The sequence below is a fragment of the Colius striatus genome, chromosome 2 (genome assembly GCF_028858725.1).
Source record: "Colius striatus isolate bColStr4 chromosome 2, bColStr4.1.hap1, whole genome shotgun sequence".
Classification (NCBI taxonomy): Eukaryota; Metazoa; Chordata; class Aves; order Coliiformes; family Coliidae; genus Colius; species Colius striatus.
In genome coordinates, this window is record NC_084760.1 from 43,067,079 (window position 1) to 43,094,963 (window position 27,885).

A 27,885-nucleotide genomic window follows, 5' to 3' on the forward strand; every position below is an offset into this window, starting at 1 on the left:
TAGTGCATATATGTATATATCTAGTCACATATATGTCTGTAGATATATGTAACTATGTAACAGATAATGTTTTTTACTCTCTGATTGAGGTAGACTTCGGCAGCCTATTGTTTCAGACAACAGATATAAGTTGCGATGGAAGAGGAACGTCGGATTTGGTGTCTGTCCCCCATTTCCAATTATAGATGGATCATTACAGACAGAGAAGTACTGAGAATCCAGACATCTGCTCTTCACATGAATGCACTCACCTCCTAGAGAACAGCCTGCCATCATGCTCTGGAAACTGGTTGAAAATGTCAAGTATGAAGATATCTATGAGGTGAGTTTATAATATGCATATAAGACATTATATGTATATTTAAATATATATCTAGGATATAGATATAGGCATGGCTATATAATACGTATATACCTCTAGATGTACATATAGGCAGATAGAAAGACACATACACCAACACACACAAGTATAGCAATGGGAAACCAAAAGTAAACGCTTAAATGTCTATTTATTTGCATAGTTGTATTCAGTATGCCAAGTCCTAAACTTTTTTTTTTTTTTCACGGAAAAGCTGTTTGATGCGATTTAAAACATCAAAGAAATGATCTGGGGGTTGGAATGAGGCAATTTAAAGGCAAGAGTTTGATTGTTTAGACCTCAAATTAAATATAATTTGATTAAATATGGACAAATATCGAGAGAAAAAAATGAAAATAGAAGATAAACACGATCTAGCATTCAGGGACTGGATAAATTTGATTCTTTTCTTTCTTCCCTTCCTTTCCTTTTCAATTTTGCAATCCCAAGCTAAGCTCAACCTGAATATGGATATTTTTCCCCCCTTTTTCTTGCTTTTACAAACGGATATATTTTTTTACGACTTTTTACACCTATATACTAATAGATAAGATGTGCATGTATACATATACTCTCATTAATTGACACATACATTCTTGCACGTATGTGAGTACATACGCCCGACGTGCAGCATTCAAAGGCAGCTCCGCATAGTCCACGGACACGAAAAGTTGTTGGCTTTATTCAGTACTCGTTATTTTCGAGATTAAAAAGCAAAACAGGGAATATTAAAAGAAAAAAAAATAGTGCAAAGACAAATTTTGCACGGTTTCCTGAGACGGATCTTTCCCAAACGGGCTACACGAATGCATTTCTTGTAAGTGAACCAGTCAGCTGGATTTGCTCCGAAACGGGAAAAAAACCCAAATAACAACAACAAACCCCAAAAAAACCCAAAAACCACAAAAAAACCCCTCAGAGATGTGTAATGAAAGGCGGTCTGTAAAAATAATTATTTTATTTTTTTAATTTGAGCCAGACATTTGCACGGAGATCACAGGAAGGTTTTTCAGAAAGGCGTAATCCACCAGCTCCAGAGTTGGGGCTGAGCCGTGGGGAGGCGACTGGGAAGGGACTGGGACTGGCCAAGGGACCGGTTAGGGGCTGCCGACCGGGCTGGGGAACGGGCACAGGCTGGAGACCTGGCAGAACATGGGCAGGGACCGGGGACCGGGTTGAGGACCGGACAGGGGACATGGCTGGGGCTGGGGATCGGAAAGGAGGTGAGTACTGGTCAGTGGCCGGACATTAGGCAGGTTACTGGGAATACTACAGGGCAGGGGCCGAGGCCACCAGAGCGCAGCCCGGGGAAACGCCGTCGGGGCCGCCCCGGTCTCAGACCCGTCGCGCCGCCCGCAGCCCTCCCCTCCGGGAGCGCGTTGGCACTTACAGCGGGGAAACTCCCGAGAAAAGCGGAGCAAGACGCAGAGGGAGGGCACAGCTCCGGCTTTTCACTGCCGGAGAAAGGACAGGATGGAGAGAAGCGAAGAGTGAATACGCCGGTGGCACAGGAGAAATGTCTCCGCTCCCCAAAGCTGCCGTCAGGCTAATTATCAACTGGCAAACCCCAGTGTGTGTGTGTGTGTCTGTGTCTGCGTGTGTCTGTGTGTGTATCTGTGTGTCCCGCCGGCGATCCCCAGCCCGCTGAGCTCTCGCTGCTTTTCCCTCCCCATCCCCAGGCACAGCCCGACCATTGTCTCTGCCCGCAGCAGCAGGCGACAAAACATCTTTCCTCCCTGGCCAGTGAGATCGGGGAATGTCGAAGATTTTGGTTTTGGGGTGGTTTCTCTTTTTTCCCCACCTTCCTCCTGAAGGATATTTTCAAGGTGCTGTGCGTTTCATGGACACTCGTGTTTCTAGACTGCCGTGGGAGAGAAGCAGAGTTGAGGGAGAGGTTGGGTAAGATTTGGCTGCGTACAGGATATACCCGAACTTGAGGCTGCACTCCAAGATATTTTGTAACGTTTAGACTGAAAAAAAAAAAAAAAGATAGAAAGATAGAAAGAAAGAAAACGATTTTTTTAAAGAGCTGAACCTCTCTAGATTTATCTTTTAAAAAAGAAAATTTTTAAAAAGTATTTCTCTCCTATTTATAATTAACAGCGCGATGCTAGTGGCATCTCGGCCACTTAAATTGAAGCTGTTCTTAAAACAAAAGTGTGTGTGTGCGCGTGCGGGAGGCGGGGGGGGGCCGCTCTGGGAAGTGTGAGTCTATTTAGGAAGGGACGTAAGTTGAACTTTAACAGAAATGGCAGACAGTCCAGTTGAACGGGTTCCTGCAACATCAAAAAGGTTTTATATTGCCTCTGGCTTTGCCTCAGAACTATAAATTTACTATCCTTTAAAATTCGCTGCAGACATTTTACATTTAGGTGAAAATCGGGAGATAGATGTACTCTTTTTTTTTTCATATTAGGCGGAGGGACAGAATTCAGAAAAAAAGAAAGTGTGGAGCCCAACTTAGCTCAGATTCAATGCGAATACTATTTGTAACATGTATGAGAAGGGCTGAATCTCTGTTGTAAACAGACATATATTGTAATTAATAGGTATATATTACAATGACTGCACATTTCCTCTCTTATGTTATAAAAAATATCACAAAGTCTCTTTTTCCTCATTTGTTTTTTAAAAAGAAAAAAACGACAAACACAAACCAACATACAAAACAAAGTACCAGAACAAAAGCACCAAAGGCAAGCCTTTCCTCGTATTAGGAATGTATAATTAAATGTTAAAAAAAAAGAGTGATTTTTTTCTTTCCTGCTTCTTCGCCTCCAGCATCGCTTCATCTCACTTCCTTGCTCCAGCTCCGCTGTGTCTACTTTCCTCGTCTTCCTCTGCTCGAGTTCATTGAAGTTATGCCTCTTCCCTGCTAAACTTTTCCTCCCCTCCCTCCCTCTCCCCAAACTCTGCCTCTGCCAGCCCCCCTCGTCTGATTACATCTAGTAATTCTCCCCTGAATGAACGTCATTTACAATAGTAGGGGAGCTCTCGAGCTGGCTGCCAGCTTCACGCTCCATTTGGTCCCGCATTCTCCCTTTAAAGTAGTCGTGTAATATTAATAGTCATGAATATCAATTATTATGAGGCGGTGTAGAGAAGGCAAGGGAGGAAGGGGGAGCGGAGCAGTCTGAGCCTAGCCTTGGGTTGAAGAGGATTGTATTTGGGAGCTCAAAGGGAAAAAAAAAAAAAAAAAAAAAAAAAGGAGAGGAAAAAAAAAACCCAACCCAAAACAGAGAGGGAGGGGTAAATTATATATGTAGATAGAGGTTGCCAGGCTCGGGTTTGGGGGCATTGGTCTTTTTTTTTTTTCCTTCTTTTTTTTTTTTGTGTGTGTCTTTTTTTTTTTTTTTTTGATGGATAGACTTCGAAATATCTCAAGCTGTTCTCCTGTGTACAACACGTCCCTTTGCAGATCTCCTTGATTTTTTTTTCCTCCAATTATTAGTATTATCACCATTCTTTTATTTTTTTAGCTATTACAAGACTTTTTTTTAATTTCCAGATGTTAGTCCACACCTATTCCGCCATGGTGAGTTTGGATCCATGTTGTACTAGAATTGCATGTTCTCTCTCTCGATCTGTTGTGTCTCTCTCTCTCCCTCTCTCTCTTTTTTAAACGCCTTTGGCTTGGTAATTTAGCACAATAATTGGAGGAGGCTTGCAGCTGCTTCTCCCTTTTTGCATTGTGTGTTCTCCAGTTGAGCTAGGGGAGTCTGGGGGGGAGAGCAAGGGGGGGGAAACTTTTTTTCTTTTTATTTTTTTTTTTTTTAGCCTTGTGTGCCATTGCTTGTGGGGGTTTGAGCTGCACTTTGTGGAATAGATATTTTTCTTGTTTACTTTAGCCTCAGTGTGGTGGAGTTCGACAAAACTCCTCTCCCACCTTTTCTCTGAAACCTCCACACACTCCCCCCCCGCCGTCCTCCCCCGTTCCCCCACACACCCCAAAGACTTTTCATTACAATTAACCCCCACCTCACTCTCCGGACTATAATATTGGAAAAGGAAACAAAAGACACTAGAAGTTGCTGCACAAATCATAGCGACTGGATTTGTTCAATATCGATGGTTCATTTTCGCTTTATTTGATTTTTTTTTAAGGAGTGGACTCTCTTTATCCAAAGAGCCTTCCGTGGTGTGTATTTTGATTTTTTTTTTCCAAGTTCATGTTTGCACAACTTCTTCACTCGGAGTCCTCCGAGAAGTGCAACTTCCTTTTGAGTCTTTTCCACGTGAAGATGGGCCGGTGATTTTGAGTTTCAGGACTTCAGCAGAGGGAATAAACAGATGTTTGGAAACTTTAGGCAGGACAAGGGGTGGGTTGTTTGGAAAGATAAGGAATTGAGGATTCTTATTTCTTGTTTCCTTTTCTTTTTTTTTTTAAAACTCTGGTTTTATTGGGGGGCGCTGCTGGAAGGGGAATCGTGTTACTGGACTGAAGTCTTGGATCATACACGTACATGGAGCACCTGTCCTATATTTTCAGTTACGACATTGAGCATTTCTCCCTCATACACATCCCTTCTTCCCTCTTCTTGATAGTTATTTGGAATAGACATGATCTGGGGGTGAAACACTCCAACATTTCTAATATGAGGTGGGGGAAGGGGACACATCTGAACTCTAGTTTAAGACTGTTAACATTTTTATTTTGTGTTGTTTTGTGCTCTTATTAGTATTCTTATTAAAAGGTCTTCCTTTTTTCCCTTGTTTGTTTTTGTTTCATTCCGCTTGTAGGACCGGCATGATGGAGTGCCCAGTCACAGTTCCAGACTGTCCCAGCTGGGATCCGTCTCCCAGGGACCCTACTCCAGCGCTCCTCCGCTCTCTCACACCCCATCCTCGGATTTCCAGCCGCCTTATTTCCCACCCCCATACCAGCCTCTTCCTTACCACCAAAGCCAGGACCCTTACTCCCATGTCAATGACCCCTATTCCCTAAACCCCTTGCATCAACCCCAGCAGCACCCCTGGGGACAGAGGCAGAGGCAAGAGGTGGGATCAGAAACCGGGTCACTGCTGCCACAGCCTCGGGCCGCCCTGCCCCAGCTCTCGGGACTGGACCCCAGGCGGGACTACCACTCAGTAAGGAGGCCAGATGTCCTTCTGCACTCAGCTCACCATGGCCTTGACTCCGGCATGGGGGACAGCCTTTCTCTGCATGGCATCGGACACCCAGGGATGGAGGAGGTCCAGGTAAGGCACTGCGTTCTTTCTCCCGGGCAATGCAGATACCTTCCAAGCTGGAGCCCCCATCCTTCATCTAGAAATGACCAGTCAGGGTTTTCCAGCAATATTGCTGTGAGTTACAGACTTTTTCTCTTTTTCTTTTTTGTTTTGAGCTTATAATTTTTATATTCCCTCTCCCTCCTTTAAAAAACAAAAAAAAAAAACAAAAAACAAAAAAACCCAAAAACCCAAAATCAACCAACCAAAAAAAAAAAAAAAACCAACAACCAAAACCAAAAGAGAGTTTATTTCACCGCTTTGGAAACCCCCACCTCCCTGGCAAGCCAGCAGATTTCAGGGGGAAGGCAGACATGCTACTCTAACTATTCCACATGTTTCAAAAGCTGGCAGAGTATAAGACTGGTTTTTCAAATCCCAGTTATTTCCCATGCAATCTCATCTTCCTCTCCACACCCCCCCCCGCGGTCCCCGCCAACCAATTTCCTGTAGTTCAGGGGTTTTGATGAAACTGTCAAATTACTACATTTTTCAAGCAAGACACAGAGAAAATATAAACAAAAAACAAATGAAAAGTAATAACGGTGACCAGGAACACCCCCTCCCCCAACTTGTTTTCGGTTTCGTTTGGTTGTTTTTTTTAAGTATAGTTGGTAGGGTAGCACTGATTTGAAGTAGTTTTATTCTCTCTTTTGGGTAACAAAGGAGTTTCAGCCGGCTCAAAGCACAGTATTTCCCAGTCTTCTCCTGTCCCACGCGAAAGTCAGTATCACGTGTTATTTCCTAAAAACAGAAAGACCCTTTAACAGCTTCGGTGCTGGGATGGTTTACACCTTGCTGTGGAGCAGAATGTAGCCAACCGATGGGGATCTGCAGCCGTAGGCTGGAGCCTCCAGGGGCCAGATCTTAAATTAAGTTTTATTAGTCGGCATTTGGGAGTTCCCCTCCCTTTTTTTTTTTTTTAAATTTATATATCATATATCATTTATATATATATATATTTAGACTTGAGATAAATAATGATATGGATCACTGGATGAGATACAGACTTCAAAGTTACAGAAATGGAAAAAGAAAGGAGGAGTCTGAGAAGGGAATTTAAAAAGCCGTGAAAAAGTATTCTGCTGAAGGCTATTAGGAATCGACGAGAGAAGAGCGGGAGGGGACTGTATTGTGTTGGTTTGAGGCTTCTCTTGGGGCTTCAGGAAAAGATCTCCGAGCTTTGCTAGGGCGAGTTGCTTTTTAGCAAGGTTTTTCTGATTGGATTTGCTCCTGCCTCCGAGCTCCGTGGCCGTTGGGTCACTGGTTTTTGCAGGTTTCCAAGCTGGTTTAGAGACCTAAGGGCAAATCTTAACCACCCCTCCAGGCGCGATGTTCAGGTCTCGTCTCGCATTCCTGGCTGAGTCGAACTAGTTTGCAGGTCAAGGCGAGTTTTACTTCTGTGAATATAGAAAGCGAATCACTCTCTCTACAACCAATAGACGTTAAGTGCTGTTTGTGCCTTGTGCTTTGACTTTTACACTTTCCCAAAGAAAAGCAGGTAGAGGTAGTTGTTGTGCTTTTGTGAGAATGAAAGAAAGAAAAAGAAGAGCAAAGGAAAGGGGAAAAGATTTAAAAGAGAGAAGAAAAAATATATAAAAGAAAGAGATAAATGAGAAAGAGAGAAAAAAAAGAAGAAAGGCAAGGGGGAAATTAGGAAAAAGGAAAAGAGAAAAAAAGAAAGAATGAGGGAGAAAACAAGGCAGAGGAAGAGAGAGAGAAAGAACGAAAGAACGAAAGAAAGAAAGAAAGAAAGAAAGAAAGAAAGAAAGAAAGGAAGGAAGAAGGAACGAACAGGCTAGAAAGAGGGGGAAAGAGAGATCAGAAAGAAGAGGAAAGAATGAAAAGTCCCTCTCAGCTCAAATAAAGTAGCTCTCCCTCTCTTTTCCAGTAAAACCTCCCTTCTGCGAACAGGGCACAGCACTAGCCGAAAATGCCTCCCCCACGTCGGCTCCAGCGCAGCGCTGCGCCCCGCGGCCACCCGGAGCCGCTCGCCCGGGCACGCCGGGGCCAGAGCCGTGGTGGGTTGAGGCTGGGGCTGGGCTGAGGCAGACGAGTCTGTGGGGCAGCAGGGCTGGATTTTTGTTTTGGGGTGCTGAGGCAGCGGGAAATGAAACAGGCCCTTTATTTCTAGAGGTTTAGTCTCAGGATGGGGGAGGAGGGGAAGAGGGAGAGGAGGGTATCCCAAGGAGAAACACGTGAAGGAAGCGTCCAACTGCAAGTTAGTACAGATAAGAGGGAAAGCAGCACGGTACTTGCTCCTATCGTTCATCATTTTCTGCTCTCCTCCTCTCACTAGTGACAGATAAAGTTAGGGAGTTTTCCACCCAGATTTTTAGTATGGATTTATTCTAGACTCAAGGAATCCATTCTAGCTACAAGAATTCCTAGTTAGGTGTCATATTGTCAACGAACACAGGAGAGAAGAGTCTCAAATAATTGCCTGTTTGGGGGTTGATGTTGGTTTGGGGTTTTTTTTAGAAGTCCAAAAAGCTGAACTGTTATCCAGGTATATAGTTGGACACAAACGTGTCTCTACTTTAGCTTATGCATGCCTTATCAAGTATGTGCCATGAAAATGGGTTGAACTGCCGAGGGAGAAGGAGGCAGAGAAAGAGAGTCCGTGGCAGAAAGAAACAGTGGTTATTTTATAAACACTAAATCCAGGCCATATGTGAGCCATTGTCCAGGGGTCGAATTAAGTGATTGTAACACGATCGCGCTCTGTTATTGCAAACAGGACGTATTGTATTGCTACTGCTGCCCCTTTGGAGAGGAATTTTCAATCTGCAATTTACAGCCCTCAGACAGAGAACAGAGAAGCCAGGACCTACTTATTTAAAACAAATCTGCATCATCTAACAGTGACTCTGAAAAACAGCATTGCAGCTAGTGTTTGCAGGTTGGGTTTGGTTTTTTTTTTTTCCTTCCCAGCTAGGCAAAAGTATTTTTGAAGAAAATATACAGGGAGCAGTCTAGATTCTTTAGACATTTTAAAAGAAAACAAAAATATCTATTCAGCGTTTTTCCTCATCTCTATCCCTAGCTGTTGAACAAGGTGTATGTGTATATAAACGGTGCACAGGAAGCGCAGTGTTGTCAGATTATAGGAGGAGAGGAGGGAGGGAGGGAAATCTTCTCCTTTAGATTTCCTAAGTATATCTGGAAACTCATCACCTTTCCCCTCCCTGCACACACACCTCCACTCCTCCTCCTCCTTCTCCTCCTCCTCCTCCTCCCTAACACTGCTGTCCCCACTACTCTGTGCTAGCTAGAGACACTGAAAGTTAAGTTGCACCAAAACACCCAAGTCTCTTATAAAGTAACCCCTGGTATCACTTTTAACTAAAGAAGTCTAGTAATTAAAAGTCTGAGTTGTTTTTCCACGTTTCCGCATGCAGTCCTAATTAAATCTTTACGATCCTCTCTGTGACTATTAACTGCCAGCATGCTGAGCGAATATCCTGTACAAAAACCCAGCAGGAGGGCGTAATTAGATAGAAAATCAGACAGGAGTCTTCTCATTAACTACAACAACTAACCCACGTTGCTGATGGAGCGAGTGGAGTATACGCACACACATAAACCCTGTGCACAAACACCGACTCCAAAAACGAGGTGAGATAAGGAAGGGGGAAAAAATAGAAAGGAAAGATGGCGTTTCATATTTACCTCCAATTTTATGCCGTCGAGGAGCATCACGATGCACAGGCTGCAGGATTTGCTCGTCGTCCCTCTTTGGGAGCTTCTGAGAGAAAGCAGAGAAGGCTTTGTAATTTTATTTTTGTGCCCTTTAGGTATGTAGACTATTGATTACAAGAGAGAGAAACAGCCATGCACAAGTACAGAAGGAACCTCTGTGTATGAGGTTTGAGTGGAGATTCAAGGAAAATGAAAGGAAAGATCTCCTAGAAAATATTGTTCCGTCCCATTTTGGGGAAATGTAATTTTTCTCCTAAACATTATTCCATCCTGAACGCTGAGCAGAGAGAGGGAGGGTGAGGGCTGGATCCCGATAAACTCAGTCTCTCAGTGTAGCAAAGACAAAGTTAAAATAACAGCGAAGAAAATAACTGCTTTGCTGTAAAGATATTCCCCTTATCAGGGAAATGATAATAATAAAAAAGTGACAATTCCCCAAATACTCAATGACATGGAAAACCCTACATAATAATGAGAAAAACCAAATCGAAACAAAACAACAAACCCAAGAAGCCCACAGATCTTCCCTTTCTCTGAAACCCAGACTTTCCCCTCAAACGGAATCTGTCGTAATTCTTCAATCAATCGTTCGTATGACACCTCTTTGGGGGACGATTTTGCGGTGCCAACCGCTTATCAGGCGCTCATTTTTGTTTGTTTGTCTTTTTGTATCTCCCACTTTGGTGTTGAGCAATGAAACCCCCCATTTACACTGTCTTCTGCTCCCCTCTTTGTTCTCTTCCCTCTAAAGTAGTTAATGCCATAATAACAGGTGTGCTTCCAGGCGGACTGCAAAGACAAGGGGGAAAAAGTGTGTGTGGGGGGAAGGCTTTGAAGAGACGACACGGAGACTTTTTCTGAGCTTTTAAACAGTTCATACTTTTGATAACGTACATTCCCGCTCCCCCCTCCCTGTCCCCACTGAGTCAGGAGGTGGAAGAGACCTCGGGAGCTGTAAATCTCTTTCTGCTTTTAGCCTGTACGACGTGGGCGTTGCGCTGCACTCCGAATCACTCAGGCTTTAATTAAAAGTCCATAATGTAAACTATTATATATAAAAAGTAAATGGTCCTTGAATTATTAAGATGTAGCAGGGTTACACAAGCAACCAAACCAAAACAAAACAAAAATTTAAAAGGACAGGAAAGAGGAGAGAGAATTTAAGTTGTCCTTAATCGTCTTCATTTATGCCATGCAATACATCTTGCAGATGTTGCCAAATTGCCAGATTTTCAAAGGAAGAAATATAAAGCTTTGTCGAATGCAAAACTCGATGTGATATCTATGTTTTATAACATAACAAAACCAGTATTGTACCCCATATGCTTCACACCTCTTTTAATTTTTTTTTATTATTATTAGAGGACTATATAATTTGTAAGAATTGCATTTCCTTGTCGATTTGGGGGAATAATAATAACAACAACAATAATAATAATAAAATCCCTCCTCCCCTAGTGAATTAATATAAATGGAAATAACAGCAACTCCAGTTTGGAATGACATGATTTATGTACGTGATGCTTTAATATCCAGTCAATTTGAATAGTGATGTTTTTATATCCACAGTCAGTTGAAGATGCCAATAACAGCGGTATGAACTTATTGGACCAGTCTGTCATTAAAAAAGGTATGGATTATTCCAACAAAGCTAGACAAACTTTCACTGTGTAACAATATCTTCGTGATATATTTTTACTTTGGGGCAATTAATTTATGCGGGAAGCAGGCAGCGACATGAATAGTTGGTCGAATCGGTAGATGGAGTGAAGGGAAAAGGAAAGATATGTGAAAGGAAAAGTTTATATCTCTCCCTCCCTTCCCGGTCCTTTAAAGTGTTTAACTACACAAATACTGTCTAATGGAGCTCCCCATGACCAAACAGAGTCCTCATTGGCCTCCTCCCCCACCGCACCCCCCCACGGTCCTCGATGTAGACCCCTTGCCTTCTAATGGGGGAAGCGGGTTGATTCCCTTTGGGGATTAAATGCATTTCCCAGGAGTATCAAACGTGAAGGGAAGAGAAAGTAATGCCTCTGAAAAGGCAGCCCCGTCCTCCTTCCCCCCTTCTCCCAAGAATCCCCCCTTCCCCATGCCCATTTTTTAAATCTTTCTACATATGCGCACATGATTTAGTGTAACTGCAGAATCACCCCATACTGTTCAAGGGAATGTGATATTAACAAATGTTTGCAGTCTCTTGTACAGCTGTAAGCAAAATAATTAACTAATTAAACTAATTAAATGTAATTACAATAACTCATTTTGGGCGTATTGCAGCTGCTTAATTTTTTTACATTTCTCTGACAGTCACTGGAAGATGTTTGGCGATGAGTGTTGTGTTATGCTGATAGACATTAAACAGCTCACACGCTGCAAATGTAGGGAAAGCTATCTTTAATTATCTAAGGAGTTTCTATTTCGAGATTCAATTTTAAGTACCAGAGATGAGCCTTAGAAATGCTGTCCCTTATGCTTACTATCAACAGCACTTATCTGCAGGACCTTCTTATTTGTCAAATGCGCACAAATACTTTAATAGACATTATCTTCTAGGATGCAAAGCGAAATAACAGGGAGGGTGCTTATTTTAAATGTGTTCAAGCCAGCAGGAGGTCCTTCCGTGTATTTATTGTTTTTTAATTCAAATCCTCGTGTACAATCTCTCTCATACATACGGTCAAGTTCTAGTTATTTGAGGGAGGAGAGGTGAAAACTTGAAGCCTATTTGACAGCATAATTTCGGAACATCGTCTGAAAAGCCGAAGATGGTTTTGAGAAAAGGAAAAATATTTACAGCTCAAAAAATAAAAGGGGGAGAGGGTGTGTAGAGAAGAGAAGAAAAGAAAGAGAGAGAGAGAAAGTTGTTTCTCCTGGTTTAGTTCAGTTTGACTGTTTTGTGCTCAGGGTCTGTAACCTGGTGGCTTCTGGTTGTATTTTTCTCCTTTTTTTTATCACTTTCCTCTCTGCTCCTCCCCTCTCCACCCCCACTTGACACCTCATCCACTCTCGGGTGTATTTGATTAATTGGTGCTTGATTTGTGGCCGAAAGCCTCCCTTCTTACGTTGCTCCGTGCTCGCATTTTCCTTTCGTAATCTGTTTTCTGTTGGTTGGTAGTGTTTCGGTTTATTTGGGTTAATGATGACCACCCCGTCCAAAATACTCCTTTAGTTTTTTGTGTTGTTTTGTTTTGTTTTGTTTTTCACCCACACGCCCTCCTCCTGTGCCTCTCTCCTTCAGTCAACGAAGACAGCAGAGAAATTTCCTGTGCATGCTGAGGGGTACAGTTAGATAGGGAGTAGCACTAAAAAACCATGCGTGTTAAGAATTCTTACGGATGAAGGATAGATTTAGGTGTGCTTATTGTGTATAAGCATTGCAACGGCCCCAGGTCGACCAGCTGCCGCAGAAAGAGACACAGTGCCACGGAGATGGGATTACATCTGCTTATTTGCAGCCATAAGAGATACTCTGAGTACCCACGATGAACAGGGTACATATGCACTCTGGAAATTAGGTTACTAAAAAAGATCCCGAGATTCATCTGCAACTGTTTTTAAGTCCCTGTAGCGGTATTTACTTCCTCGGAAGTAATGCTGAGCTCTAAGAAACTTTCTAGCATAAAGGAAACTCAGTTTCTTTTTGCACAGCAAATTTTCTCCTTGCGAAGGAAGAGAAATGGATAATAAATAGTAGGTCACAGTTGTGGCAGACAATATTTAATCAGGAGGAGAGAAGGAGCAACACAGAGAGGGTTCGGTAGCAATTTCGCTTTGTTCCCTGCAGTTTGTAGCTCCGAGGATGTACTTTGAAGTAAGAACAAGTTATTTAAACTCTGTAAGCCGTTATGGCAGGCATAGATAGACAGACAGATAGCTATTGACTGACTTTTGTGCTGCGGAGCACTTCCCGTGATCCAGATTTGCGAGATGAGGTTTAGAGGGCTTTCTGCTTCACCAAAATCTGGTTCAGTGCCTAAAATGCGTCAAATACAATACAGTGGGGGGGGGGGAAAAAAAAAAGTATGCGTGAGCTCAAGTCTTAACTTACATTATCCAGACTGTGTCTATTTCTTTGTGGTCTTTGCGGCCTGCAGAGGGAATTAGATATCTATGCGAAAGGATTGCCAAAAATATTAAGGAAATTATAGAGGGATTCATACACGGTTATTGATTTATCTCACGTATCGATCCCTTACAATAGATTACATAGACACAGTCTCTTGTTATGTTTGCTATCTGAGCTTACTTGACATTTCTGAAGTAATTTAGTTAAGAGGAAATGAGTTGTTCCCAGTAGAGAGAGCAAACGAGTGGAGTGAAGGTAGCCAGCGTGATAAATGGCTCTTTCATTTGGAGATCTCCAGAGCTCGTTTAAGGCTAATTTTCTGTATTAGCCCCCTTTGAGCTATTAATGCAATAGGCAGGGACCGTGGCCCCTCGTCTCTTAGCTGCCCCATTAGAGCGAGCATTAAGCTACCAAGACTGAACTCTACTGTGGTGGTGGTGGTGACGGTGGAATAATGAAAGGTGCTTTTTAAACTCTCCTAATCTAAACTGGCAGAGGGTGGTTAATACGATTTGAAGAGGGTTGGTCAATGAACAATCAATAAACTAATAATGAGAAGGATGCGGTACATTAGCAGTCTAAAAATCCAACGAGACATTAAAAAATCATCGTTAACTCCTACTTACATTAAGATTTGGGTGGTGGAAGTGAGAAGGAGGGAGCCAGATAAATCATCAAGATGATAATAATCACCAAGAGCATTAATACCAGATTTAACTCGGCTTTAATCTCTTACCGGCTGCACGTTTTGAGGCCTTTTCCATTGATTTCTGCTGCAGTGAAGGGAGGGCTTTCTGTCTGTCAGGAATAAAAGATCTGGTCTCCTTGTCAGCTGCTCATCTCAAATCTGCTTGGCACTGTCTATGGTGAATGAAGTGGTCCTCTTGCAAAATCTTGCGTGGCCCGAGTCCTGGGTTAATTTTTTGTGACTCTGGGGCACAGTCAGTGACCTTAAAATTATCCTGATGTACTTATTTACTTTCAGTTGTTTCTGACAATCTTCTGCACATTCACATCGGATTTAGCACAAAAGGCCATTTTAACCCCCACACCTTGATTCATTGCCTCCTCACATACACGTTATTGTCTACACTATTTTAAAGAAACTTATGAAAGGAGGTGTTTTGACTTTTTTTTTTTTTTTTTTTTTTTTTTCCCAAGTCCTTATAATACAGCATGAGATTCCTCCTCCCCTCCTCTTGAAGAATTTGGATAAATGATTAACTGAAAAGCACTCTGGCCTCAGCTTTTCAGGTGACGGATCTGGGAATCAGGGACATTACTTCCCTGACACTCAGTTTCGTGCTTTTTGCTAGATTACCCATTGAAACTGATGATCCCCTTTAATTGAATGCCAAACAATTTCGAGGGAATACATTGAACTTGGTAATTTAGTGCAGGCTTGCAGAGGAAAGGGACTGGTGGGGGAGCAGGAAGGGGAGGGAGGAAAGGAATAGATTAGAGGTACGGGGGAAAGAGAACATGAACCCACACTTTCTGCATTTGTTCACTAGAATTAGAATAAGAACCAAGTCGTTGGTGGCAATGGGTAAGACACTATCCCTGGAGCCTCTAGGTTTGGTCACCAGCTTAGAGCAAATCACCAGTTACAGAAAAGTCCTGCTGTTATAATAGACAAAGAACTTTTCACTCATTTCAGGCCCAGTACACAGATTAAAAAAGATAAAAGCTTTGAAGGCAATTTGGAAGCTGATTAGTACTGAGCTTGTCCCATGACGTTTGTTAGTATGAAATATAAGAAACACTTCTTCTGATTGATTGTTTAATTGACATAGACTATTTTATTATTCACCAGGGTTATTGCAACCACACTGATAGCTTAGAGCCTTGTTATTAGGCTATTTTCAGGATATAGTCTATTTGTTTACACTTAGTGTTGCTGAAATGCCCTTTTATTCCTATTTCCTCTTGTGAGTCTGCACTTGCAAGCACTTTCTCGCATTTCTGGAGAGCAACCCAACAGGGAATCACCACAGACACACACACACACAAAAATCCCAAGCCAAAAACAAGCCAAAACCAAAAACCCAACCAACCCCTAAGACTTAATGTATGCACAGAAAATTGTAAACATGTAAAGAACTGAAAGCTTCACGCTGAGTTTCGCCATGCTCCATTTCCCCACCATTTCCTGCTGTCGTTTTAAAGCGATCTCACTCATCTAGAGATCCCGTTTGCCTGAACAGTATGCTTATAATTACTAACAAATCAAGCGGCTACTGTTGCTCTCTCAGTTTATTGATAAGCTGAAGAGAAATGTAAGGGAGAGAAGTTACAAAGAGGCTGCAAGGAGGAGAAGCAGAGAGAGAGAGAGGGAAAGAGGGAGTGGGAAAGAGTGAGATAGCCAGGGATAAAAGAAGGAAATGCAGGAAAGAAGGAAGGGAGAAAAGAAGAAAGAAAAGAAATACAAAGAGATAATGAAGGGAAAAAACCCATAAAGGATGGAGAGAGAAATCAAGAAAGAAAAAGAGGGAAGGCAGAGAGTTTGGAAAGGAGAATTATGGATTTCTGGTGCTCACATACACAGCAAATGTATGGTAGGAAAAGAGAACTAAATAGTTTTTACTGAGAATAACAAGAACTAGAAGGAATAAAAGCAGAAGTGGTAGGGACGCTGTGTATATATATATGTGTGTTATTCTGTGTTATTTCAGTGGTTATGGCAATTCTTCGTCAACTGGGAAAGTTGACATCCACTAAAAATACGCTCTGCATTACTGTTTATTTACATACAGGCAGGGATTTAAGACATGCAGATGCACACATGGACGTGTATATCTCTTCACCCACTAAAACCTTCACGTTATATTATCTCTAGTAATGTTTGGGCTATATCTGAAAAGCTATAGTAATGATAAACATATAGATACGATATAGATAGAGATAATTCATTGCATGGCAAACACTTTTTTTAAGACAGCATTAGGTAATTTACAGAAGATAGAGAGTCTAGATAGAATATATCTCTCTGAAGCTATGAAATTGCAATAGATATGCTTACACCGCCTGGTAAGCTTCTAAAATGCGTTTAGAGTTATTAAAATACAACTGATGGGTTATGTTCAGATGGTCCTTCTTGGGGATTCAGCAGTAGGAAGAAAAGCTGAGGAGCATTCAGCATAGCAGGGAAGACAGCCAGCCTGCTTCCCAAAAGCAATTTGCAAGGGAAAAAACACCACAAGCCCAATCCACTGGGCACGTGAAAATCCATATTTCAAAGGTTAAGTAATGTAATGAGTGCTCAGAAAGGCCAAAGCGAGTGGGGTGAGGTACATTTAAGCATTGCACGGGTCTCTCTCTCTCTTTAGTGAGTTTGGACGAAGATCAGATGTTCATGGGATTGCTGCCTCTTGTTTAATTTCTCAGTTCAATGGACAGTGACCTGATAAACTGGTCACTAAATATAGACACTGTAAAGGTGTTTTCGAACCACTCAGCCCATGTGTTTGTCCAAAGAAAAAAATACCAGTCGTGAAGATCTGGCGGCACTGCTTACATGGAACTTTTAAAATATATATATATACATATACATATATATATATCCAAAGTTTTTTCTTAATGTTTTACTCGAATGATGTTGCAGAATATCACGTTTGAAATAAGTAATATATCTACATATACTGGGACAAAGAGAAAGATTTTTTTTTTTTTTGACTGCCAGTACTACCTCTGATAGCCAAATGACTTTTCCTGTAGCATGAATGGCAAAGCGTCCCTATTAATAGTAAGGAAAGCAGGAGCAGGCCTCTAACTCTCTTATAACTGTTTCTGTGCCGTTCTCAAACTATTTGAAACCGCCTTTATGAGCTGCATAAAGTGCCCAACTAAAAATAATAGAGAACTAGGAATCCATTTCACTTGCTGATTCCCTGAAGTAAAGCCACTCAAAATAATTTGTTTATACTGGAGACTATATACAAGTCGTATGAAGAAATATGTATATCTAAGATAGACATGCCTTTTGGTTTTTAGCCCTTATAGAGCTTTTATTGTGGGGGTCTGGTCTGGCAGTAGGAAATGATCTGTAATAAAAACAGTGAAACACGGTTGTGTCTATTCCATGCACTGAGGTTATAAAATTGGCAATTGCCCAGCAGTTAGCACTTGGTAATATATTAGGATACCCGATCTTATTGTTTAGCAGCTCCAGACGACTTAAATATCCCCTCAACCCCGATGGTTTGATTCTCCAGATATGTTGCAAATAAACAGGGTTTTTATGACTTAACTGACATGTATTATAACTACCTAAATAGCTGGCATATGTGCCTAATAGAACCCTATTATTTGCCGAATTGGTTTTGCAATTGATTGAGTGGAAATGGGAGACTGTGAAGTAGGATCTGCTCGACGAGGGTGTGTAATCAATTAGTCTTCTCCTCTGAAACATACCCGCTGGACTGCCAGGACTCTACCACCAACAATCCTCCCAGTTTCGGGGTATAGTTTCTGTAAGGAGAGGCGTGTTGCCACGATTCCCGAGGAAGCAGCAGTAGCAGCTGTCAGCTCTTATTAACTCCTGCATAAAACATACCTTAAGTACGGTTTGTTATCAATTACTTGCAGAAATGAAACAACTGGGAAAATACAGCGAGGCTCCCTATAAATTAAAGTGATCGGTTGATTGATTAGAGCGCCTGCTGTAAATCATAACGGTTACACACAATTATGAGGCAGCTATTTAAGTTCATTTGTAAGCAAAATTCACGGCACGGGGGAATCACTCTCATTTTTAGTTTAGCCATTTTTTGGGGGGGGAGGGGGGATGTTGTTTATTTCTGAGCGTGTCTGGTTGCTATTATAGGCATTTGGTCGTGATAATCTCCTTGATTACTCTTAAAATAACCTCACTAGTTTCTCAGAGAATAGAAAGATTTAGTCCCATCGTGCACAGAAGATCACGAGTTTATTTTGTTCAGTTTCGCTTCATTGTTTTGTTTTGATTCCCCCCCCCCCCGCCCCTGCCACCGCCATGACTACCTTTAAATATGCGTCACAGTAACTACATCAGCTTTATTTAGGGATGTGAGAGTTCTTACTACTCCACGGACAGCACAATATGATCACGGGGGAAAACGCCGCGGTTAGACCAGATTTTCTTTTTTTTTTTTTTTTTTTTCTCCTGGTGTTCATTTTTCTGAAGGAAAAGACTCATTTTATTTCATAAACCGGACTTAATAACAACACAAAGCAATAACAGAGCTGTCTTCTACTTGCTGTATCCTCCAGCCTTGATACTTATTTAAGACAGCAACTCCCTTCGTGTAGTGAATTTATTCCTGGCTCAGTTTAGCAGTGATGGAAACATTAGCAAAAAAAAAGTAAATTTTCCTCTTTTTTTCCCCTCCAGAAAGGCGCTGTCCGTTGTACAAAAGGCATCGGGGGGCTCTGGGTGAGACACAGGCTCAAACCCGAAAGTTGCCAGGTGCTTGCCAATACGTATTTTCTTCCCCAATGATCAAACCCTGTATAGAGGCTGTACTGCACCACCCTTCTCTCCATCCATCATTCATGGAGCAGTTTCCTAGAGGTTGGGGGAGCAGCACCCTTTAGGTTGCTGGAGGTAGCCAGAGACTCAAAATTCCCTTTCATTTTGCTGTTCTGTGCATGTCAGAGAGACTGTGGTTATCCTGTGCTCCTTCGAGGCGTGATGGTTTCTCTTTCTCCCCTCTTCCCCTTTTCTTTCTCCAGTTCCGGTTCCTCCAAAATCCGTTACTTCTTTGATGATGAATAAAGATGGCTTCCTGGGTGGAATTTCAGTCAATACCGGAGAGGTGTTTTGCTCTGTACCTGGTCGCTTGTCTTTGCTTAGTTCAACTTCAAAGTACAAAGTAACTGTGGGAGAAGTTCAAAGACGCCTTTCTCCTCCAGAGTGTCTGAATGCATCCCTTCTAGGAGGAGTACTTAGAAGGTAAGAGGTGGGGGTGAGTTCCCCGTATGTGGGCATCCATGCATGCACCAGAAATATTTGGTCAAAGGTAAAACTGATTGCAAATATGCATTGATCTTATGGTCATAGCATGAGTGTGTAACATTCCGGATTAGGTGCAAACGTCCCGTATGAAGACACTGAGACACGCTCTTTAATCTGACAAAGATTTGGCCTTGTGCAATTTCTATCCAAGAGTGCCAAAATCAAGGTACTGGGACAAGAAGATTTTCACTCTTGACATGCATACACTTTCTCTCTTTTCTCATTCTCCTTGCTCTTCCCAGTAAATTGACAAAATGGAATGTGATTATGGGCATGTTGCAGTTAGATGTTGCAGGATGTACTGAGTGTATTTCAGGACCCCATGTATTTCTAGGAATTTGCTAAGTAAATCCACGAGACCTTCTCTATAAGAGAATTAACATGGTGTCACACAAGACACTACTGAAATTGTCAGGAGATTAGCAAGCAGTCTTTAAGTTAGGTAAGTACCTGACTAAAGAGAAACAGCTTTGAAAGTCAGAAGCTTAGTACTTCATCTAGAGAAGGTTGATGGGGGTTGATGATCTTTAGGTTGGTCTTTAGGCCTTTGGAGCTTAACATTTGTGCAAATCACCTGAAAATGTCCTAGTGTACTTTACTGAAGACCTCAAAATAGTTGACACTGATACAGATGAAAAAGAGGAGTGAGCAGTAGCCTGGAGGCCAGATTGCCACTCCACCATAACAAGTAGTGCATTTAGGTACCAGCAAGAAGGAGTTAAGTTCCGAGGCTGGAAAGACTCATAGGAGAAAGGATTTTGTCATCTTGAACGATTGTGAACAGTCAGTATGACTTGTCTGTAAGAAAGTTAAGCTAAGGCTCTATCTCCAGTCAGAACTGGGAAGAAAACATGGTTATGGTATGAGGTACCAGTTCAATCAAGACAATGGAAAGCAGAGTCCTGTCTATGCCAGACTGGAAAACAAAACATAACTTGAGACAGAAACAAATGCAATTAATTTCGCCAGGAATAAATTTCAAATCACGTTTAAAAGTTGCTGACCTTAATCTTGCCAATCCTCGTACCAGCGATTGTGTGACAGTGACTCTATGGTGTTTTAAGGTGAAAATGCTGGTTGGTTGGATGGTTGGTTGGTGTGTTCCCTGAAAAAAAAAAAAAGTATTTGATGACGTCAGGGGCTTCAGCTCCATGTCTAGAGAGGGAAAAAAGTCCTGCTATATGCAGTCACTCACCCAAAAATACATGTGAGAATTAGGGTCTCCTGGAATAGGTACTGTTCCAGGTGAATGTCTGTAATCAATGTTCAACAGTGATCCTTGCCAGTGAGAGCAGCAGAGATATGTACTTACAGATGCTCACTCTGTACTACTACAGATGGAGCAGGGCGAACATCTGAGAGATGCACTGTCTAAAATAAAATTATCAAGGTAAAGAAACATTATTGAACTTCAGTGAATTTCTGGGGAAGGACCAAGTCAAATTTATTGGCTGCTGCTGACTTCAGTTTCTATCTTGTATATAAATTTTAGACACGCTTTTGGTTCACAGCAGATGAAATAGAGAAAACTTCTCTGGTGTAATTCTGACATCTACCCCTTTGTACTTTGACAGAAGTAGTGGGAAGCCCGTCTGGCTTTTCTGTAGTTTCTGGTTTCCTCTCCCTCTGTGTGACTAATAATTCCTAACCAAATTTTAAGGAAGAACTAAGAGATTTCGGATAAAGTCTGATTTTAGGTGCCAAAAGTCTCTCTGATTTTGCAGGTGGAAAGATTTCATCCCTGGGGGTTTACATACGTATAGGTGTCTGAACAATAGCTCTGTATTTCCCACCTAAAGCTCACTCCTCCTTTCGTTGTCTTTATCGGTAATCTGCGACAGATATTCAAATCTCGCTTCAGGCAATCCGTTCCCTCTGCCAGCAGGTGAATTCTTCCTCTCAGCATCGCCTGTCCGTACAAGAACACCTTCACATACACGCACGAAGTAGTTTAAAAAATATTTTCTTCCTTTTCTATTTTTCCACGGGTACACAAAACGTTCCTTCGAGCCTTTCAGATATTTCCCCCGCCTCCAGTCATCTTTCCATTCTGACTCTTTCCTGGAACAATTGAGGATTTAATTCTCGTCCTCTAACTTTCTGCCCATCTCCTGACTCCATCTTAATACAAGTTAAGTGTCATACAGTAGGAACCCATTAGCTCTCTAGATCAGAACCCTCCACATTAATTATTGCTCTCTGGCATTATTTGATATCCCTGGATAAACTACTCCCATCTCCACTCCCACTTCTGGGAGAAATGAAGCAGATGTCAACAAAACTGAGCAGAAATGAACACAACCAAAGTCCTTTACGTCGAGCGAAACTCCTCCCAGGCTCCACTGACTGCACCAACTAAACGTTTCTCCCAGGAGCACTGCGGGAATAATCACGATGTTATTTTCTTTGCAATTCTAGAGCCAAGTCGAAAAACGGGGGGAGATCTTTGCGAGAAAGACTAGAAAAAATCGGTTTGAATTTACCAGCCGGCAGGCGTAAGGCCGCAAATGTCACTTTACTCACCTCCCTGGTGGAAGGTAAGCCGAGGTCGCAGCTCCCTTCACACCCTTGACTGCTCTGAACTCGTGTCTGACATTTTATCAACTCAAACCTACTTCCCCGGCTTTCAGGATCAGGTGGGAACACCTCTCAGAGGTGAAATTCAGGACGGGTTAGGATGAACACCGGCATGGTCAAGGATACCATCCCCAAAACGGAATTCCCTGTCTGTGATCCCTTTTGGTAGCAAGAATGAGGTTGTGTGTGTGTACATGTGTGTGGTTCTGCAGGGTAGTCCCATTCCTCATTGCTATTCATTTTCAGCCTGTTCTCTCCCACTCTACGTTTACTCCATCTTCCCGTTAATTCGCTCCTCCTGGGCTTATTTATGGCCACTACAGGACACTCAATGAGGAAAAATACTTTTTTTAAGAAAAAAAAAAAAAATCAGAGTAACTAAAGAGTCACAGCTGTTTACCTTAAGATAAACTGAGCAAAGAGCCAGGCTATTCCCGAGGAAGGAAAGAGGAAACTGAAGTTTCTCCTCATTTCAAGTAAACTAATATCAGTTTGATGGTCGGTGTCTTTCTTTGATTTGTTGTTATTGTATTGAAAAGTAAACTTTAGAGCCACTATTATGTTTAGGTTATGTTCGTGTTTATGCTAAGAGAAGCTGGATCTTCTCCAAAAAAACCATGACGGGAATAATATGGATACAATTATGAGTTATGTATATGTGCATTACCCATATGCACCGAGAGACGTACAAATAATCCACCTGTTTCTTCTGCATATAAGCATGGGTAAATATTTGTGCTAGATGTTAACTTTTCAATTCTTTTGGTTATGTGAGAGATAAGACCTTATCGCAAGCAGAGCTTAGGGCAGACTGGCCAAGAGACTGGGGGTAAGAGAGAGCAGCTCCTCTTGGTACTTACATATAGGTTATGCCCAGCGTGCAAAGCACGGTGTAGGTTGAGGATATAGGGTCACGGTGTAGGAGTCGTCAAGCATTTCGGGTAGGACAACTGCCCTTTAACACCGGGGTTAGTGCAGTTTCACCCCCATCCCTTGTTTGTGTTTGAAAACCCGCAGCATGCCGCTTTCAGCAAAATCAGCCCCTTCCAGAAGTTGACTTGAGCTTCAAAAGCTTGTGCAGTTGTATAGTGATGTTAAAATGTCAAGGGAGTGGTAAAATGTGCATCACTCTCCTCTCCCCTGGTTTCCTTACAAATCAACAGTTTACCTTGAGAGAGCTCCCTCCTTTTGGAAGAAATTGGATCTGCCGGGCATGCCTCTTCTTTTCTGCCACCAGCCAGGCTTTAGCGTTGCTGCTGTTGTATCGCCGAGAGCAGAAACTCTCCATCCGGCCCCTACTCGGGTTACCGAGCGGTGCCGGCGGGAATCTTGCCTGGCGCAGGGTGACGGCGGTGGGGACATCCAGGGCTTTACGGACTGCCTTCGCTTTCATGAAACAGTTTGGTGATTGATAAGAAGTCGTGGCAAACAGAAGACGACGTTGGAAAACAATTCCTCATCGTTAAAAATAATGTGGTCCCCGAGTTATTAGACATATCTATTTTGCGTGCTGGGAATCTTCTCGTGGTCCCTCAGGCAGTGCTTTAAAGGGTTTAATGCTTTATTCTAGAGGGGCTGAGCCATAATCTGGTGGAATCCCCATAGAGTCTAAAGTTTTTTTTCACTCCCCCTCCTCTTTTCCTCCTCTCTGCAGTTACTGTCTTTTTGTGGCATGAAGTACATCAGTAGGAGTTGGATGACATGAACTTCTGGAGGCAAGAAACCTGAAACCAGGCAGGCAGAAAAAGTGACAATTAGAATTAGAAAACGTATATTTTGTCACAGAAAAGGTTATAACTAGTCGCAGAGGGGAGTTCCTGTTGCATGATGGTCAATTGAGAAAGTAGATTGATAATTTCCATCCGACGAAATGAAGTTATCTCCATCATTTTACAGACGTGGTGATAATTGCGATAGAGATGCGAGTGCTTTGTGTGTGTTAATAAGTGTGTATATAATGCCCCACACAGAATTGTCATTAATTGTATGTCCACTATGTCCATATCTGTAAAATTTTGGACAATGATCTGATGCATAGAAGCAGAAATGGTTTCTCTGCTCTGAAGAAAAGTTTGGGTCCTTTTGTCTTTTGGGATTCAACTAGTTTTACCTTGCTTTTTTGAGGTTTTGACTTTTTTTTTGGTTTGTTTGTTTGGTTTTTTTTTGTTTGGCCCAGGTGATTTGAAAGTGTATGTGTGCATATCCGTATGTGTATGTATGTGCGTAGGGGTGTGTGTGTACATTTCTTACAGCTCTGCACACACCAGTTGCACGGGTACATGACCATCCTGAGCGACTTGTAACAAAGACAAATCTCATCAGTTGAGAAATCTGTCCCATCAACTTACTTTTAACTTCAAAATAAAGCTTATAGAGTGAAAAAAATCCCCAAAAAACGATAACTGGAACCGGTCCCTAAGGTACAAGGGATGTTACAAGGTTTCTATACCAAGCCCGAAAGAGCTGGTCTTTCCCCGGGGGAGCCGCTCGATACGTCGGCCGGTCGGAGTGAGTCTGGCCCGGAGCCGGTGGAACCCGGAGGTGTAAATGCCCTCCTTCTCGTTCCCTCCAGGTGAAGCCGTTCATTTAGCTCGGGACTTTGGGTACATCTGCGAAACGGAGTTCCCAGCCAAAGCTGTTTCTGAGTACCTGAACAGACAGCACACCGACCCCAGCGACCTCCACTCCAGGAAAAACATGCTGCTTGCCACAAAGTGAGTGCGAAGACGACTAACCCCGCCCCTCCCCCTCACCTTCTGCCTTCCCCCGACGAAAATCCTTCCACCTTTCCTCTGGGCCCGTTTGGAAAGCAGAGTTTCTAGTCCCCAAATTACACAGGCCCTGATGGGAGGAAGTATGCTCTTATCGCCTTATAGGCGATGTCCTCTGAAGTGGACTGCCAAAACACGCTGCGCCTATAGAGAATGTAGATGACTGGTCCCCTAGTTACTGTGCATCATTTCCAAGATAGCCAGTCAAAAAATCTTTATGAAAGGTGGCCAAAAATCTATATTTTGCTTCCACAGCAAGTGTGTCCCTCCTGCTGCTCACACATGCCTGTTTGTCTGCTAACAAATTGCAATACCTTTTTTTTCCCATAATGATAATTTTTTAAAGAAGTTAAAAAAAGGAAAAGAAAGGAAAAAAAAAAAACCAAGAGCTCCTGCCCCCACCATGTGCTGCCGTGTGATCCTTATTTTGGTCCCTCCACGCCATCTCTCTCCCTTGAGACGTTCTGGGTGGATGTGCTATATATATATATGTATGTATCATATGTAAATATGATTTATACTTGGCTGTGCCTCCCAGGCTACCAGCTAGGTGCTTCACAGTTTGCTCAGGTCTTCAGCAGTGAATGCTGGGTGCCTCTATACATCTACATCTATCTGGTAAAGAAAAGGAGGAAAAGAAAGAAAAAAAATCCCTACCCAAACAGTTCTCATTTATTTCATGCTCTGGGATGTGGCTTGCCTCTGATGACAGTGTAATTTAAAGAAATATATGGAGGGTTGAAAAATCATTTGCTCAAATTTGTCCAGATGTTTTTTAGACGTGATTGGAATTTGATTGCCCTATTCTGCAGGGTCAGAAGATATTAATGTCCCAGAACTTTAATTGCTCACAGACCCTGCCTTGCTCTTTGAAGATGTAAAATGTTGGACTCATTACTGTTTGTTCTCCAAATTCAAAGTTTCCTCTCTTGCACTTTCTTAATGGATAATACACATAGAAGTAGACCTTTATCTTTCTCCGCCCTCTGAAACCTTTTAACCCACTGGGAATTTCAGAGAATTTCAGATGAGAGGTGAATGCCTTTTTAAAGCTTCTTTCTTTCTTTTCTTTATTTCTTCTTTTTTTTTTTTTTAATAAATCTGGCCTTTTTTCTCCAGTCCCTGGGTAGACATCTGTCTCAAAGTAACTATTCCTTTGGGAAGCCCATCAGCCCCCAGAGTTTCTATGTTGCTCGGGCACCTGTTGACTTTAAGGCCTTTTGGACCAGAGCCGTGCAAAAGAAAATGTGTGTGTATGTGTGTGTGAATTAATTACAAAACACAAATCTGAATTATTCAAAGGCATGGGCAAACAAATAAGAGACAGATGTCAGCTTTGATGTATTAATTGGCATGCCACCCCAAAAAATAAGTAGGAAATGGTAGCTTTGCTCCTCATGCAATGAATAAGCCAGGATAAGAGTCCCAAAATCCTGATGTTTCTCAACAAGGTGACTCAGCTTAAACAGTCTCAGAGGAGGCTCTGTTTTGGCCCTTTCCTGCACCGTGTCCCTGTGCCACCCAGTAGGTTTTGGTGCATTGTTATGCTTTCCTCCAGACACAGTATTGGTGAGAGTTGCTTTAAGCCACAGCCAGGCCCCCAGGAAGACGAGTAGTTGGCAGATTCATGGCATATCTTCCTTTCAGCCTGGTTATTTCTAGAGTTATGAAGCAAGGCTGTGTTTAGACAGTGCTTGGGAAGCACAGAATCATAGAGTCATTTAGACTGAAGAAGATCCTTAAGGTCATCTAATTCAACTATAAATCCAGCACTGCCACATCTACCACTAAGTCAGGTCCCTCAGCCCCACAGCTACATAGCTTTGGAATCCCTCCAGGGATGGTGACTCCACCACTGCCCTGGACAGCCTGTGCCAGGGCTTGGCAACCCTTTTCAGGAAGAATTTTGTCCTAATATCCAGTCTAAAACTCCCTAGAAGCATCCTTCTGACTACAGGAGAGATTTCTATCTCCAGAGTTGGTGGTGTTCAATTGCAGAAACCTCTCTCCTGAACAATATCATCCTGAGCAGGGATCTGCTGGCTCACCATGGCCAGTCGCCAAGCACTGCTGGGAGAAAAGAAGGTGGCAAAAAGGTCCTATCCCAGGTCTTGGGATCAGCTTTGGCCTGAACCTGCCCCTTTTTTCAACCTTTATTTTCTCAGAGAAATATGGGATGAGACTAATCATAGCTTTTCTCTCTTATTTCCACTTTTTACCTTTCTGTGCAGGCAACTTTGTAAAGAATTTACAGATCTCTTGGCCCAGGACAGGACGCCCATTGGAAACAGCCGGCCAACCCCTATTTTGGAACCAGGCATTCAGAGCTGCTTGACTCACTTCAGCCTCATCACTCATGGCTTTGGGGCCCCTGCTATCTGTGCTGCCCTCACAGCCCTTCAAAACTACCTGACTGAAGCTCTCAAAGGCATGGACAAGATGTTCTTGAACAACAACACTGCTAACAGGCACACATCTGGCGAAGGACCAGGTAGTAAAACTGGAGACAAGGAAGAGAAACACAGAAAATGAGAGAGAGAGAGAGAGGGAAAAAATAAAAGAAAGAATAAAAAAAGAAAAAGGTTAAATAAATAAAAGGAGAAAAGAGAGAGAGAGAAAATCTTTTAAAACAAACCGTCTTAATTTTAGCTTTAAAAATACTGGATTGGGCTTTGGAAGAATTCTATTAGGTAGGACAAAATAATGATAATAAAAAAAAAATAATAACGAAAGACAATAATTTAAGATCAGAGGAGCACAATGGCGCAAGACCAGTGTTTCAGAGTCTCTTGCCAGGAACATGTGAAGACAACCACCAGGATTTTTTTCCCACTTCTGTTCTTTCACATTTTTTAAATAATGATTTGGGGGGAGGAGGGAAATATAATAATAATTAATAATAATAATAAAAGAAAGAGATGAATAACTTATTGGAAGAAATTGGAGAAACATTTTTGGTGTCAGTGCTTTGATTTCTTGAGCTGCACGGTCTGTGTTGCTATTATTTTTATTTTATTCCTCTTGTTTTTTTGTGGTTTTTTTTTTTGTTGTTGTTGAACAACATCCTGTCTCCACCTCAGCTCAAATGATCTTCCAGAGTGTTTCTTTCTGAGAAGCCCCATCACTTCATTCCCCTCAACTCTTTCCATCTCATCTCCACCACCCTGGTTCTGTCTAGACTAGG

The 27,885-nt window shown here is 42.2% G+C and overlaps 1 protein-coding gene across 2 annotated transcripts; it reads left to right on the forward strand.

The window, feature by feature from the left end:
• The first annotated feature begins 241 nt into the window (after nt 1–241).
• TFAP2B (transcription factor AP-2 beta) lies at nt 242–27,233 on the forward strand. 2 transcript variants are annotated; one of them, XM_061989941.1, is made up of 8 exons: nt 242–322; nt 3,867–3,893; nt 5,099–5,557; nt 10,859–10,919; nt 19,071–19,290; nt 21,772–21,890; nt 24,503–24,644; nt 26,933–27,233. In XM_061989941.1, exons 1-8 carry the CDS (start codon nt 242–244, stop codon nt 27,231–27,233), a joined length of 1,410 nt encoding a protein of 469 aa, XP_061845925.1. The 2 variants fall into 2 exon arrangements, with proteins under 2 accessions (XP_061845925.1, XP_061845926.1); XM_061989942.1 differs by lacking the exon at nt 3,867–3,893.
• The last annotated feature ends 652 nt before the right edge of the window (nt 27,234–27,885 follow it).

Bases quoted from the DNA above. Each gene is read 5' to 3' on its own strand.
- TFAP2B (XM_061989941.1), top strand. From the start codon at position 242: ATGCACTCACCTCCTAGAGAACAGCCTGCCATCATGCTCTGGAAACTG. The intron at 5,558-10,858 runs GTAAGGCACTGC...TTATATCCACAG, and splicing joins CAGGGATGGAGGAGGTCCAG to TCAGTTGAAGATGCCAATAA. The intron at 21,891-24,502 runs GTAAGCCGAGGT...CGTTCCCTCCAG, and splicing joins ACTCACCTCCCTGGTGGAAG to GTGAAGCCGTTCATTTAGCT.